This window comes from Catharus ustulatus, chromosome 17 (genome assembly GCF_009819885.2).
Source record: "Catharus ustulatus isolate bCatUst1 chromosome 17, bCatUst1.pri.v2, whole genome shotgun sequence".
NCBI lineage: Eukaryota > Metazoa > Chordata > Aves > Passeriformes > Turdidae > Catharus > Catharus ustulatus.
In genome coordinates, this window is record NC_046237.1 from 1,287,615 (window position 1) to 1,301,031 (window position 13,417).

At 46.7% G+C, this 13,417-nt stretch overlaps 1 protein-coding gene and 1 long non-coding RNA gene across 2 annotated transcripts in view; both read right to left on the reverse strand.

Annotated features, from left to right (window-relative positions):
• Window positions 1–2,430: 2,430 nt before the first annotated feature.
• LOC117004464 lies at window positions 2,431–4,710 on the reverse strand. The gene is made up of 2 exons (XR_004419628.1): window positions 3,204–4,710; window positions 2,431–3,141 (listed from the first exon to the last, which is right to left on the reverse strand). It is a non-coding gene; the product is annotated as an uncharacterized LOC117004464 (long non-coding RNA).
• Window positions 4,711–6,200: 1,490 nt separating this feature from the next.
• Window positions 6,201–13,417, reverse strand: part of LOC117004461 (probable phospholipid-transporting ATPase IIA) — a 49,340-nt gene continuing 42,123 nt past the window's right edge. Inside the window, exons 23-28 of the mRNA XM_033075237.1 lie at window positions 12,702–12,857; window positions 12,310–12,374; window positions 11,446–11,554; window positions 10,144–10,201; window positions 8,099–8,302; window positions 6,201–7,011 (exon numbers count right to left, since the gene is read on the reverse strand). Of these exons, the coding sequence (XP_032931128.1) occupies window positions 6,875–7,011; window positions 8,099–8,302; window positions 10,144–10,201; window positions 11,446–11,554; window positions 12,310–12,374; window positions 12,702–12,857 (729 nt within the window). The 3' untranslated portion in view covers window positions 6,201–6,874. The remainder of the gene's footprint in view (window positions 7,012–8,098; window positions 8,303–10,143; window positions 10,202–11,445; window positions 11,555–12,309; window positions 12,375–12,701; window positions 12,858–13,417) is intronic.

Here is a 13,417-nt window from a genome sequence, read left to right on the forward strand (position 1 = left end):
AGATGTGAAGCACATGAGCCAATCTGGTGCCTGCCAACAGCACAAGGCAGGACAGCCCCAGGTGCCAGGGCCACCAAGGAGAGCTCAGGGGGCTCCTGAGCTGAGCACAACCACTGAGCACAGCCCACTCACCTCCCCTCCTGCTCCCCATTTATCCTGGGGAGCTCTGCTTTTACCCTGCTAAACAACTCTCTGGATATGGTTAAGCTACTCAGAGTGTACATTTAAAATAAAATCTGTTTCACATAAAAGGACAAATGAGAATGACTATTACCCCCATCTTTACTGCGTTAAATTCTTTTGCACAGATTGTTCTTGTTACTACTCCTTTCTGAGGGAATCTGAAGAGCAGACAGAATTCTCCTTACGTGGACAACTCCAGCAAGCCAAGGGCAGGAGGATTTAAAGTGGGACTGCAGTGATTTTAAAGCCTTTTTTTGTAACCCACTCAGGTCTTGGGCCACGAAGGAAGAGCAGCAGAGGGAAGGAAATTCTTCTCACAGCCTGATCCTGCAAGATGCTCATCATCTCCAACTTTAATTACAGCAGCAACATTTCAGAGATGCACCAGAGAGCCCCAGAGGGTTTTAGGGCCACCAAATGCTCGTGGCCAGAGGAAGCCCTGGTGTGAGCCCTGGAGAGCACAGAGTGAGTGCCATTCACACTCCAGCTCCTCCTGCACCTCCTGTGCAGTGCCCAGCTGCCTTCCTGCTGCTCCCCATCCTCACAGCCCCCACAGGCACTCAGCTTGAACCCTTAGCACAGGGGCGATTTGGATCTGCAGCTCCAGAAGGAGACAGAAGAGAATCCACTGAAATGTTTGGGTTGGGGTTTATCAGCATTCCCACTCAGGAGGTTTTTAAAGCCTGCAATCGCATTTCTCATTTAAAATCAGACATCTGAGCACTCTGTGGAAGGAGGAACTTTCCTCTAAGATTGACTCCCATGTTTAAGGTGCTGAGAAAGTCTCATCATCAAGGCAGAAATATTTTTCTGCTTTCTGTGCCCTGCCTGTGGGGCCAGCCCAGCCCTCTGGCTCTGACCCCAATTCCTGCCTGGGGAAGGGGAACAGGAGCAGTTCTCCCCCTCTGGTGGGGATGTAAGACAATATTTAATGGCACAGCAATGCAGGGGGGAAGGGGCAGTGGCAGGTGTCATGGTTTGAGCCCTCAGAAGGTGAAAACAAAGCAGCTCAAGGAGGTTTTCCTCTCTCCAATGGCTCATGGTGCCTCTACAGCTCCATCAGGGCCAGAGCAGACCCCCAACCCAGACAGCACCCACTCCTTCTTCTCAGAGAAAAAGGAAAAACAGAGACACACCAGGGTGCAGCACAACCACAATCTGAAAAACAAGGCCACTGGCATTCTTTGGTAAAGCCCAGGCTGAAAACCTAGCCCAGGATGTGTGATCTTCCAAAAATGTGCCAGCCCCTGCAGCGTTCAAACTTCTTGCATGACCACAGCCACATGAAGAATGAAATGAAACCCCATGGAAATCTTTGACATTTCTACTATTATGCAATATTTGGGTGAAAAAAAAAATTGCTGAAATTCTCCTTCCCTTCCAGAGTGAGTTTAGAAAAACTATTTCTAGCTTTTTTTAATTACACATTTCACCATTAAAAAGAAACGTCCGAAAATTAAAGGAACCACTAAGCAGGGCTTATGTAACCCATTTAGAGTGGGAAATTGGTAACACTTGGGAGAAAAGTCTGTTCCTGTGATTTCTGGAGTCTACACCATCCATTTGATGTGTGCAAACATCACAAAAACGGCTTATTTAATATTTGCATTAACTACTTTATACCAAAAAAAGGTTAGCCATTCAAAAGGGCATCTGTGTCCTATAGAACCTAAAAGAAACACTTCCATAGATGGTCAGTGATCTGAGGGAGAGTTTGTCACTGCTTTCAATAAACAGTCTCCCAAGTCAGAGATTTACTTTATCCAATTGCACTCTCAAATTTTTTTTCTTTATTTTTTAATTTATTTTTTTAAGTGTTTATAGCTCTATTACATTTTTGGTAGAAAATGACTGTATTGTGTTTGTACTCAGCATTATTGACATTTCCCCTGTGAGAATATTCAGGGTTAAATCCTGCCTCTCCCCCTGTTCCTGACCCTGAATCAAAGTCCAAGGGATGAGAGCATCCCCAAAATAGCTGCTCCTAATGCTCCTGCACCACTGCTCTTCCCAGGGCAGGATTTATCTGTGTCCCAGTGAGAATTCCCTCCTCACTTCCAGCAGTGGCTGCCAGCAGCAATGACCCCCCCGTTAAAACCAAAACAGAAGGAATTCTCTAGAAAGAATTTATCATTTCTGGGATTTTCCTTTTTATCCCACACACAGGTTAAAGGCTCACAGCACAATCCACATCCTGACAACTCCCACACCTCTGGGGCTGATCATGCCAGGTGCATCATACAGGGGTGAAGTAAAGAAGTTGCATAAAATTTATTTTTTCCACCTTGTTTTACGACATTCCCTTTTAAGTTCTTACACATCTGCGACATGTAACTCCACAGAACAATAAATAATTGGCATTTGTGTTTCTCTTGACTCAGGATATTTACAGGTTGTTTAGCTGGATGACAGGTACAAAACATCAGCATCACAGTAAATACCATTTTGACACCAGAATCCATTTCCCCATTAAAAATTAACTTAACATTGATTCTTAAAACAATTTTAACAGTTAAAAATGTTCTCAAAGGCATAGAAGTACACGAGTTGTAGGCAGTAGTAATGGACCATATTGGCAAAGCTGTGAACCACAGGATTTCATGCAAATCATAGAGTTTAACACTTCTGGAATAACCAATAATAAATAAAGAGCTGTGCAGCTCCTGCTGAAATGGGCACTGGGCTGGCCCCAGACCCCTGGGATGAGCCCAGTCCTACAGGAACAGCTTGGGGCTGCTCCAGGCAGGGCTCCACATCCCTGGGGCACAGCAAACCAGGGGCTGGTGCAGCACAGCTGCAGAACCAGGGAGCAGCTTTGGGGATCCCCTCTGGGCTGGGGCTCCCTGCCAACCCCAGATCACTTCTAGAACCTCCAGCAGCCAACCCCAGATCACTTCTAGAACCTCCCTGCCAAACCCAGATCACCTCTAGAACCTCCAGCAGCCAACCCCAGATCACCTCCAGCACCTCCCTGCCAACCCTAGATCACCTCCAGCACCTCCCTGCCAACCCCAGATCACCTCCCTGCCAACCCCAGATCACCTCCAGCAGCACAGCCCAACCCCAGATCACCTCTAGAACCTCCCTGCCACCCCCAGATCACCTCCAGAACCCCCCTGCCAACCCCAGATCACCTCTAGAACCTCTCTGCCAACCCCAGATCACCTCCAGCACCTCCTGCCAACTCCAGGTCACCTCTAGAACCCCCCTGCCAACCCCAGATCACCTCCAGCACCTCTCTGGCAGCTCCAGAGGCCGAGGCTGTCCTGGGCTTTGGCTGGGACAGCTCAGAGAACAGCCCTGGGGCAGCTCCCAGCACAGCCTCACCTCCAGGGGACACAGGATGGTCCTGCCCACCCCACCTGTCCTGAGCACACCTGCACAGGCTGAAGCTGCTGCTGAGCACAGAATGTTGGGTTTCCACTGCTCCACGAGCTGAGCTAAACAAATGTTTGCACAGATGAACAGGACAAGCTCTGTGGAGGAGAGAAATGCAGAGTTAAGGGGACAGAGAGGGCTGTACACACCTGGAATTGCTGCAGGGTGCAGGAAGAGAACAGTGTGTGCCACAAAACCTCACCCTGCAGCAGCTGAGCACGGTGAGACTCACCCAGGGGCAGCAGGAGCACGGTGAGACTCACACTGGCACCCAGGGCCAGCACCTGGAGCAGCCCCAAAGCACACAGGAACTGCTACAGCACATAACCCACACAGATAAAGCAATAGGAAAGACACTGAGATACTACACACAAGAAAAAAAACAATGCTTCACTCCCCAAAAATACAAATTATGAGCATACTAGAGGAGAAGATGAAATTTCCAGCAGAGAATCCGTTTATTTTAATGTACAGTAAATAGGAACATGTGTATTAAATTTTGCTTTTAAAAACATTTTTAAATAACTTAAGAGAAATGGGTTGCAAACATAAAGTGCTAAAGTTGAAAAATAGAAGTGTTCCTCTTTCCTGCTGTTTGTTACATGGCAGTTTTAGTCTCTGACTGCTTTGAAAAAATGTAGTGTATATCCAGGCAGAAATGACTTCCTGGATTTACTACCTTGTGGAAAAACACGAGCTGCAAAGAACATAATCCACACCCCAAAACACAGCTATAGATCACTGTAACTACCAAATATGCTACTAAACTTATGATTCAATAAATACAGATGAAATCACAGTTCACTCCCTTTCTTGGTGTAAACGAATAGTTTGCAAATATGGTCCACTCAGTGTAAACTGTATTGACTTGAGGAAACAGTGAATTCTACCATTTATATGTCTCAAATATTTACACACAGTAGCTTGGCACTGTTGCTGTTGCAGGACATCGAGCTACCAGCACACAGGAGAGAGGGACTGGGCTGCTCACACACCCCCTGGGGCCACAAGGAATTCTTGGTTCTTGCACCTAAACTAATGAATGCAAATTAGATGGGACATTGAGAAGAAATCCTGCCCTGTGAGGGTGGGCAGGGCTGGCACAGGGTGCCCAGAGCAGCTGGGGCTGTCCCTGGATCCCTGGCAGTGCCCAAGGCCAGGTTGGACACTGGGGCTGGAGCAGCCTGGGACAGTGGAAGTTTCCCTGCCATGGCAGGGGTGGCACTGGAGGGGTTTTCCATTCCCTGACTCTGTGAAATGAGGTCTGGGGACTCCAGAACAGTGCCATGGCCAACACTATCCACTCATAATGAAGACAATGCTAAGGATCTGTCTGGCAAAATGGCAGTAATTCACAGGAGGCTGTGAGCCCAGCTCCAGAACACAGCTCAGGCTCTGGGCTTTCATTTGGGACAGGAGCTCAAGTTCTGATTTGGGACAGCAGCTCAGGCTCTGATTTGGGACAGGGCTCAGACTCTGATTTGGGACAGGAGCTCAGGCTCTGATTTGGGACAGGAGCTCAGACTCTGATGTGGGACAGCAGCTCAGGCTCAGGCTCTGATTTGGGAGAGGAGCTCAGGCTCTGATTTGGGACAAGGCTCAGGCTCTGATTTGGGACAGGGCTCAGACTCTGATTTGGGACAGTAGCTCAGGCTCTGATTTGGGACAGGAGCTCAGGCTCTGATTTGGGACAGGAGCTCAGGCTCTGATTTGGGACAGAGCTCAGGCTCAGGCTCTGATTTGGGACATGAGCTCAGGCTCTGACTTGGGACAGGGCTCAGGCTCAGATTTGGGACAGGGCTCAGGCTCAGGCTCTGATTTGGGACAGGGCTCAGGCTCTGATTTGGGACAGGAGCTCAGGCTCTGATTTGGGACAGGAGCTCAGGCTCTGATTTGGGACAGGGCTCAGCTTCTGATACGGGACAGGGCTCAGCTCTGAGCTCTTTCCCTCCTGTGCAGCCAACAAGGGCACCAGGCAGTGCCAGCTCCCCCCGTGGTTTCTCTGTGACAAGAAGACAGCAAGCAACTAATTTAGCAGAGCCTGAAGAGCCTCAGACAGGATGGGTGCCACTGAGAGCCCAGGGTGTTTGATGCACCAACCCAGCTCTAAAAGGTCCCTGCAAGTCTCTGTTCTTCTGCTGAGAAGCCCAAGCACGTGTTGCTCTCCTCATGATATTATAATAATGAGGACCAAAGTTTATAATGACAGAACTCATTGAGTTTAATTTTTGAAAATGAAAAATGCACACAACCTAATGCCTTTGTAGGAACTCACTCAGGTGATTCAGGTTTGGTTTTTAGAGCCAAGCAAGTGCAAGGTTCCAAAAACTGCCTCTCTGCAGGGAGTGTGTCATTAAAGCACCCACCCAGGAGTGCCTCTGCTTATTTGCAGCTCATCCTCAAAGTTTCACACTAACAGGAAACAGATTTCATGGAGCTGTGAGGAGTAGCAGCTCTGTGACCTCTCCTTTCAGTCTCCAAGGATTCAAGACACGTCTGCCACATTGTCTGCAGAACAGCACGAGTCTCTTCTCACGTTGTCGACACATTTCAAGGATGATCAACTGCAAAGTTCTGTTCCAAAGAGGATTTGCTTTAGTTTAGATAATTTTCTGCTACACAAATAAATACAGAGTAAAACTATTATGTCACCGGCTCCTTTTAACAGGAAGCACAAAAGCAAAACAAAACTGAATTCTCTGGGTTTGAGCTACCACTTCTCTGTCTTTATCAATGGCTGGACACCTCCAGAATCACCGGGGTGACCCCATTTCAACGGAAGGGAAATCTCAGGCACGCTCAGATTCTCTCTCCTGTGTGTGTGGATCCGACAGGCTGGAGCCCCATTATGGAAACAACATGCCATAAATCAGGAATCAGTTGTCAGCAGGGCAGTGCATCACCTACATTAAGGGATTTCCAAGATGTAAAAAGAATGTAACTACTTGAATCAAAAAGATGAATAATGTAAAAAAAACATAACACAATGCAAAGAACAGCGCAGACACTTAAAAAATTCACTGTAAATTGTCAAATGTAAATCCCAAGGTCAGGTAGCAGCTTCCACAGACTTTGAACCATGCAAGAGAAACCCATTGCCATCGCAGTTCCATGCATCTGACCCCAGTTAAGTAGAACAAAAGTGCCAAGAACTGGATGAACTCAGAGCCTGCACCCTCCAACACTCCCTCCTGGCGTTAGGTTCCTGTCCAGGGCAGGCTGGGAGTCTCTCACACAGCAGCAGGTAACAGAGGTTACCACGGGGTGTGTTTGTTCTGGGACAGCTGGGCTTTGTCTTGTGCCAGGAGCAGCCCTAGGATGTGAGCTTCGAGTAGCTGGGGGGAGAGAACCTCCTTCTCAGGTACTTGAGGACGTAGAGGGGCAGGCAGCTCACCAGGGTGATGACAGTGACCTTCCACAGGAACGACAAGGTGGCAATGAAGTAAACATCTGTGTGGAGAAAGGAGCACTGAGTCAAAAACACAGGGAGGACCTTCTGGGCAGCAGAAAAGCAGCTCCATCTACCACTGCCCCTCCTGCCCATGGCATGGGGGTGGAACTAGCTCAGCTTTAAGCTCCCTTCCAACCCAGGCCATTCTGGGATTTTATAATTCTTAAAACTGCCCCACCTCCAAGTTCAGAGCTCATGTGATACCTGGCTCCTCACTCCCCTTCCCAGGAAGGTGCAGAGATGTGCTGAGCACTGGGGTGTAGGACTGGGGCTCTCACAGGTCACTGCCCTCCCAAACCCCACCTGAGCCAGGGAAATCCTCCTGGCACTGCCAAGCACTGTGTGTGCTCCCACCCTGGGAGCTGCCTCTGCTGCCTGGCTGAGCCCAGCAAACTGCTCTGGACTCAAAACACCTCAGGATCTTCACCAAAACAGTTAAAGCATCGTTCCAAATGGGACTGGTGTAACCACATGCAAGGACAGATGCAGCCAGGGGAGAAGTTATCCCTGCTGTCTTCAGCTAGGAAAGAGCTTTATGGAAGAAGCAGTGACATCTTGTGGTTCCTGAATGAACACTGGAGCAAGCCCATGGGTCTGATATTTGCAACTCAACAGTGACTGGGGGAGTCTGGAACTCCTCATCCTTTTTCCTCTGGCCAGGGAATAGGATTAGTTCTGCTTCAGGGAACCAAAACACCACCACCACCCAAACCCATGAGAATGGCCTCAATGAACAGATAAAATAAGGTAAGTTTTAGGAGGCAGTTTAAAAGACCAAATCTTTCAATCCAACAGCAGAGATTTCAATCTTGCATCTCAAGTTCCCACATGGAAATAAAGGCCACTGCTACATGAGCCAGCTGGAGCTCAAAGAATGGATGAGATTCAGTGGGTAGCACACTCTGCTGACCACCTTTACCTTCTCTAGCATTCTGCTGTGGGAAAAAACCATAAAATATCTTCCAATAGATCACACAGAGCTTACTGTGGTAGCACTGTCACTGTGCCTGCTGTCAGCTGCACCCACAGCTCAGCTCCTGCTGCCATCCAGCCCTGAACTGGATGGAGCAGAGCACTGAACCTCACCAATGAACTCGTGCAGGAAGACCAGGGAGGCGATGTAGCAGGAGAGGCTGAGCAGCTCAGCCACGATCATGAGCCAGTGCCACGTCTGGATTGTCAGTGCCACCATCAGCAGCTCGGTGAGGATCAGGGACGTGAAGGAAATGGCAACAATGTGCACAAACTCTGATTCAAACAGCAGCAGTGCTCCATACATGATGATGCTACCTGCAAGGGAATGGAACTATTTCAGTCAAACACCAGGCTCAGCTCTAAACCCACAGTTAGGTCTTGGAAAGGCTGAAACAATCCTAACCTAAGGCTGTTTTTCATGAAACCTGATGAATGTAATGACAACAAATCAGTTACTATTTAGGAGACAGAAGTGATGAGAAGACAGGGAAAAGTTACAGCAGAGATACCCAAAGTTTTCTAACAGTCTATCATACTCATGGACACATGGAGATAGGAAATTAATACATGCTGTTTTGGCAAGTGGAGGTCTCTAACATCATGTAACTCTATCCTCCCACAAAAGCACTTGGTCACTACTCAGAAGCTAAAAGATATCGAATTCTTCTTTATCCTACCGCTCTGCCTCGGTGCCAAGAGGCAGCAAAGTGTTGAAAAGCTCAGTGGATACAGGGAGCCTCAATCTGCACTGCAAGGTCTCTCCCCTTCCCACCTCCCCCGAAGAGAATCCCATTAGAGCTCTGCTAACGAGGCATTGTTGGTGCTCCTCTCTCCTGGCTGGCCAGGGCTGCTCCAGGCCACCTGCACAAATAACTCATGGAGAGAGCAGCATGAGTAATCCCCAGCAACATCCACCAGCAAGGAAAACCTGGAGGAGCCGAGCTCCAGCCACAGAGCTGCAGCCACAGAGCTCCAGCCCAGCTGGGAACTTTCCAAACTGCTCAGGTTTTGCTCAGGCTCATCTCTGCTAGCAACTGGCCCTGTTGTTGGCCACTGTTTGCTGGTTATTGAGCACAGCTCTGGTGGAGTCACTTGAACCAAACCCTGTAAGCAGAGAGCTCAAGGAGGGATCTGTCCCCCCGTGCATCACCCTCTGCTGCAGCCTTCCACCCCTTGGCAGTGTTCTCTCAATGCCCTGCCCTTGCCATGGTGATATCCAGCATCCCCAGCCCTTGATCCCTGCTGCAGGACCCTGTGACAGAGCTCAGGAAATAAAGCTAACCCTAGAGATGTTACACTCCTGGATTCACTCCCTGATGGTAACATCAATTAAATCCATCAGGATTACCCGCTTATTCTGACCCCTTACTCTAACTCTTGTTGATAAAGAGTTTTGGAAAACAAGGAATTTTGCTGTTTGAGCTTTTAGCTCCACATTATTGATCTGTTTTCTACAACTTCCTGATTAACACTTATAGAGAGCATTGGAGTTTGAGGGTACTTGATTAAAAAAAAGACAAAATGAAAGAAAAGACCTTCTTAGATATATACCCAAATTACTACATCCACTGTTGAAAATGCACTGTAATTAGGGCATTTACTTAATTGCTTCAGCAGCCTAATTTAGAGTGGATGAGATATGATCAAGAACAAGAGATTGACTCTGAGTTACAGATGCTTGTGAAGCAATCAGAACTACCCAGAACTACTAATGCCAGCTCCATCTCTGGATAAAATACAGAAGGCTACAGATGCTGCATTTTCCATGTTGACAAAAAACTGCAAAAATAGGTTGGAGAACTTTTCCCAAAAGAAAGGGAGGGAGAGTCATGAGCTCTGCTTTACAGATGGGGCAACTCCAGCAGTGCAAGGAACTTGCACAGAATTCCAGGGGATGGTTCTGATGGGAAGAGGCACAATGGTTTGAATTCTCCATCACCAATACTGCCAATTACTGCCAATATTTGGGTTTAGATCATTTTTTCCTTTGGTAACGTTACCAACATTTTCCGAGTCAAAAAAAAAAAAACATATTCACCACCACAAGGGTACTTTGGGAAATTCATTGCATGCCTTACTTAACTTCTGCAATACCAAAACTTAGATAGCCACACACACTACAACATCTAAAGCATGAGCAGGAGGTGATTTCTTACCTTGATAAATGCTTATCAAGACCCAGATTAGAAATGTTTTGTATGACAACGGTCGTCCCTGGGTGGGGGGAAAAAAAGACAGAGCTCCATTGGGGTTTTCTTTTATGAAAATTCACTTATTGATCAACTTAGAAATTCAAAAGAGAATTGGAAGATGATTTGGAAAAAAGAAATAAAACTAACCAAGCAGCCCTGAGGCAGTGCTCGTTTATTTTCTTTATTTATCTCATTTTTCTGGGTGCATGGAGGGGCTCAGGGCTCCCCCAGCACAGCCTGGCCCTCTCTGCACACACAATTAATTCAGAGCAAAGATGCCTCAGGAGTTCAGTCACTGTACTGGGAAATATGAGATGTGTGTACACACACTGATGTGAATACATTAATATTGTATTTCTAGACACACACAAATCACCCTCATATTGAAGGCAGATAGATTTTAAAAATCCATCTCCAGCCAACACAGCTATACCAGCACAAAACCCCCTATGTTTAGACCAGGCCTAAGGATGGTTGAAGAATTAGTGGTTTATGACATAAGAGACAACATGCAAGTGAAACCAGATGGAGACTTTTTGAGGCTCTGGAAAAACAGGCTGTGCTTCTCAGAGTATCTGTTTAACAGGAACCCTTGAGGGAAAGGAGCTGGGGAAGACTCAGTCCACCCTTTCCTCCAAGCAAGAAAGATGTTCCCAGGCTGCATTCCCCAGTTATTCAAAACATTTTCCAGGGAAGAAGAAAAAAAAATTTAAAAGGAACCTAAGACAGAATTTACCTTCCTGATATTTCTATGGTAAACATAAAATAAAGTTTTCTTTGTCTAAGGAGAAGGACCTGACTTAGATGCTAAAGCTACAAAAAAGGCACAGCAAGCAAACCTTAGATCATGCTCCAGTCAAATTTGTATTGAAGAAACTCTGGGATAACCCCTGCCTCCATCAAATGAGCAAATATCCCTTCCCCTCTTCCCTTTTCTGGCTTCAGGACAGTGCCAAATCCCCAACAATTTCTGTTTTCCCTTTATTATGGAACAAATTGGTAATATTAAATCCCTAGAATTTCCCACAGAATGGAACTTCTACTTCTCCAGCCGTTTTTAATAAATTGCATTTCATGCAGCATTTAATAAGCAACTGCCAGGAACTCTGGTTCTATCTGTTGATCCAAATTTGACTTGAACAGAATTTTGCCTGGAAATTCCTGATAAAGTTCTGGATCTCCTGGCAATTTATTTGACTTTACACATCCAAATCAAGATGAGGATCTTGCCTTAAAGCAAAACACACAAACAAGAGTCTCCCACACCTTAAGAAGATCTTTGTAGAGCTCTGGGTACAACATTGCAACTTCAGATTTCACATCCTTGTCCAGGACAAGAGAAAACACAGGAAACATGGTGTAAATTGTGGAGTACCTGGGAAGAAGGCAGGAGAGCAGCAGATTAACTCAGGTGGAGGTGAACAAACAAATGCTGGGCTCCAGAGAGGAAATAAAATATTCTTTAAGTGCACAATAATGTACACATTAAAAAACTGGCAAATGGAGCACACCAGAGTTTTGCAGGTAGGAAAAAAACCATCAGGATTGATGTGATTGCTTGGTTGCTGTTTTTGTGACTTTTGATTGATTGATTTTTGAGTGATTTTTGGTCAGGAACACTCATACACAAGTGATTGGTTCAAATATTGCAGTGGAGCCAAGGACTGACCTGTGCCCACCCCAAATTCTGCTCTACAGCTCAGGGTTGAGTCTGTTTGCATCAGAAGGGAGTGGAGAGGAATTTGCTGGGTTTTTTTAGTTATGTACTCAAAGGTATAAAAAGTCATAGTGGGATTACAGTTGCAATGCCCTGTCTTAGACAGTTTTTGGACAGGAACTAAAGTTGGGCTGTCCCTTTTCTTGGCACTGCCTCTCACTGCTGTGCACACACCAGCCCAGAACAACCATCCCTCTGCTTTTAAAGGGATCAAAGGAACATTCCCTCAGGGTGGGCTATTTCACAAACCATCAAAACCTGCTGGAAATGTTCCTGGAAGTGGCTGCACTGGAAGGGGACAAGGCTGACATCCAGCTCCAGGCAGTGCTGTGAGCAGAGTGGAGATGTTAACCAGCCCAGAAGGGATCACTGTGCAGAGGTTTCCTCATTCCCAGTAAAAAGTGAGCTCTTACCCAATGATGAGGAAGCCTTGGTAGAGAGGAACCGAAGCAAAGTAAAACACTGATGAGAAAACAGCCTAGAAAAGAAATGAGCTTTTTAGGCACTGAGATACTGCAGTAAAAGTTACAGCTTAAAAATACACTCTGTTCTAACTGGAACATTCCTGAAATGAAGACAGACTAAAGGAATATCAACCCTTTTTAGTCCTTTGGAGCAGTTGCTGGTATTTGTCCAATACCAGGAATGTTCTCCTGTGTTTTCATATCACAGTAACAACCTCAAGCCCTAACCCATGAAAATCTTCAGGAGAAGAAACAGCAGCATTCCAGATGAGACACAAGACCTGTCCTTTATGACTTGGCCTCTCCAGCTCTCTTTGGAAAGCCTTTCCTGGCCCATTTACCTGCATGGTGCTGATGCAGAGGCTCCTGTGGATCACAAACTGGCTGAGGGCTGCAGACCTCTTGTAGCTGTTCCTTCCATGGACCATGAGCAAACGCCCCAGGTGCTTGAACTGAGTGATGGAGAAATCAGCTGCCAGCGATGCCTGCTTCCCTTCCTGGGAACAAGAGCAAGGAAAAGCACAGGGAGCTCATTTCAGCACTGCAAACAAAGAATATTGTGTTGCTAGTGAGTTATCACTGACAGAATTTCCAGGAATATCTGCAGTATGTTAGGTGAGGGAGAGCATTGCCTCAGTATTTCTCCTTCCACTGTGGGTTTTAAGCAAAGAGCAAAAATATGAGGAGCATTCCCATTTGAACCTTGGCCTCCAATTGCAAGCAACCTCTGGATTCTGATCCAAGCACACTTGTTAACGTGACACTCCTATCAAGTCAGTGCTGAACACAAACCCTCAGTCTCAAAAGTTCAATTCTGGCTGACTGCAAGCAGAGTCTGTGTGCTGCTGCCAATCCAGTCCTGCAGCTCCACACAGCTCCAGGTGCAGGAGTCTGAGCTCTAACCCAGAGTTTGTTTTGCAAACTGATATGAACAGTTTTTAATTGTGCATGCAGGGTATATCTGATCAGTGTAATTAGAACTCCAGCACTTGAGGCATCCAACCCCCCAAACTAACCATGAGGGCATAAATTCAGGGATTCTGCCAAGAACCAAATA